Genomic DNA, 2,500 nt, shown 5'->3' with positions numbered 1-2,500 from the left:
CAACGCAGATGGTCCAGAAACCTCAGAACCTTCCAGGCGGAACAGAAATCTGACCGCTTTTCTCTCACGCTTTCCTGACAGGAGTGAGCGGTTGGCTGTGCACAAAGGTCGCCACGAGGGCCTCTCGGGGGGTGGGGGAGGGGGGCAGCGACCCGGGCTACCCCAGCCGAGACACCCCAACCTCCTATCCAACCGCAGTTCATGGTGGGCGAGGGTGGGGGACTTGAGCAGATGTGATGCCACTTTGCAGATTACAGTGAGCTGCCCACTCTGCGGGTGAGCTTGGTGGCAGCCATTTTGTGTGCCGCCAACTGGCCAGATGAGTCGGCGCTCCATCCCGTTTCTCTCATCATGTGGGGTTGGTTAGTGGGTGGGGAGGGAGAGGTGATGCTATCTCCATTAAACAGGAGACTACGGCCGCAATAGCTCAACAGATAGATGTATTTTAAAAATTAAACAGCTATTGTTCATGAGAGAGTAGGTCGCAATAGCTCAACAGATAGATGTACTAAATAAAAATTAAACAGCTATTAACGGGAGAGTTCAATCGCAATCGCTCAACAGATAGATGTACTATCAAAATTAAACAGCTATTGTTAATGGGGAATATGATTGCAATAGCTCAACAGATAGATGTACGATAAAAATTAAACAGCTATTGTTAATGGGTGAATATGATCGCAAAAGCTCAACAGATAGATGTACTATCAAAATTAAACAGCTATTGTTAATGGGGAATATGATTGCAATAGCTCAACAGATAGATGTACGATAAAAATTAAACAGCTATTGTTAATGGGTGAATATGATCGCACAAGCTCAACAGATAGATGTACTATCAAAATTAAACAGCTATTGTTAATGGGGAATATGATTGCAATAGCTCAACAGATAGATGTACGATAAAAATTAAACAGCTATTGTTAATGGGTGAATATGATTGCAATAGCTCAACAGATAGATGTATGATAAAAATTAAACAGCTATTGTTAATGGGTGAATATGATCGCAAAAGCTCAACAGATAGATGTACTATCAAAATTAAACAGCTATTGTTAATGGGTGAATATGATCGCAAAAGCTCAACAGATAGATGTACTATCAAAATTAAACAGCTATTGTTAATGGGTGAGTATGATCGCAATAGCTCAACAGATAGATGTACTATCAAAATTAAACAGCTATTGTTAATGGGGAATATGATTGCAATAGCTCAACAGATAGATGTACTATCAAAATTAAACAGCTATTGTTAATGGGGAATATGATTGCAATAGCTCAACAGATAGATGTATGATAAAAATTAAACAGCTATTGTTAATGGGTGAATATGATTGCAATAGCTCAACAGATAGATGTACTATCAAAATTAAACAGCTATTGTTAATGGGTGAATATGATCGCAAAAGCTCAACAGATAGATGTACTATCAAAATTAAACAGCTATTGTTAATGGGTGAGTATGATTGCAATAGCTCAACAGATAGATGTACTATCAAAATTAAACAGCTCTTGTTAATGGGGAATATGATTGCAATAGCTCAACAGATAGATGTACTATCAAAATTAAACAGCTATTGTTAATGGGTGAATATGATCGCAAAAGCTCAACAGATAGATGTACTATCAAAATTAAACAGCTATTGTTAATGGGTGAATATGATCGCAAAAGCTCAACAGATAGATGGACTATAAAAATTAAACAGCTATTGTTAACGGAAGACAGTATAACCACGACTGCTCGAGGGACAATTAGGCAGACCTGACATGGGCGGTTCACCGATTTGGTTGTTTCCCATTCCAGCGCGGGCCAATGGCACCAGGACGGCGGGCGTGGGCACCCGCGTGGTGCTCGACTGCGGCCTGGAGGGGGCGGAGTGGCAGTTCAACGGCAGGAGGCTGAGCCCGTCGCGCTGGCAAGCGCTCAACGCCACGGCTGTGGTCCTGAACTCCACCCAGCTGAAGGACACCGGGAGCTACGCCTGTCTGAGGAACGGCACGGTGGAACTCAACTTTCGCCTCGTCATTGAAGGTAAGACCTCGCGGCCAGACCGATCGGAGGGAGGGTGAAGGAACCAAACCGGGATGCAGCAGATGGGATAGCAGGACAGGTTGGAGGGGTTGCATGGCCTCCTGATGCTCCGAAAGTTCACCTCTCCCCCTTTAATCTTTCTGTGGGATGTGAGTATTACAGGGCCCACCCGCAACTGTCCCCTGAACTCAGGGTATCGTTCAGTCAGAGAGGGGCAGTTAAGAGACAACCACATCGCCCTGTGTGTCGGGGGGGGGGGGGGGGGGGGGGGCGGGTCTGGAGTCACATGTAGGCCAGACCGGGTAAGGATGGCAGATTTCCTTCCCTAAAGAGACGTTAATGAACCGGATGGGTTTATTTTTTTTATGACCATCATAGAATCCCTATAGTGCAGAAGGAGGCCATTCAGCCCATCAAGTCTGCACCAACGACTATCCCACCCAGCCCCCATCCCCGTAACCCTCCACA

The 2,500-nt window shown here is 44.8% G+C and overlaps 1 protein-coding gene across 1 annotated transcript in view; it reads left to right on the top strand.

Annotated features, from left to right (window-relative positions):
* Positions 1–2,500, top strand: part of LOC144490010 (interleukin-6 receptor subunit alpha-like) — a gene marked incomplete at its 3' end in the record, with an annotated part of 39,834 nt that overhangs the window by 32,448 nt on the left and 4,886 nt on the right. Inside the window, exon 2 of the mRNA XM_078207839.1 lies at positions 1,805–2,032. Within this exon, the coding sequence (XP_078063965.1) occupies positions 1,805–2,032 (228 nt within the window). The remainder of the gene's footprint in view (positions 1–1,804; positions 2,033–2,500) is intronic.

The sequence above is a fragment of the Mustelus asterias genome, unplaced genomic scaffold (assembly GCF_964213995.1).
Source record: "Mustelus asterias unplaced genomic scaffold, sMusAst1.hap1.1 HAP1_SCAFFOLD_2773, whole genome shotgun sequence".
Taxonomy (NCBI): domain Eukaryota; kingdom Metazoa; phylum Chordata; class Chondrichthyes; order Carcharhiniformes; family Triakidae; genus Mustelus; species Mustelus asterias.
This window is presented reverse-complemented; position numbering and strand designations above follow the sequence as displayed.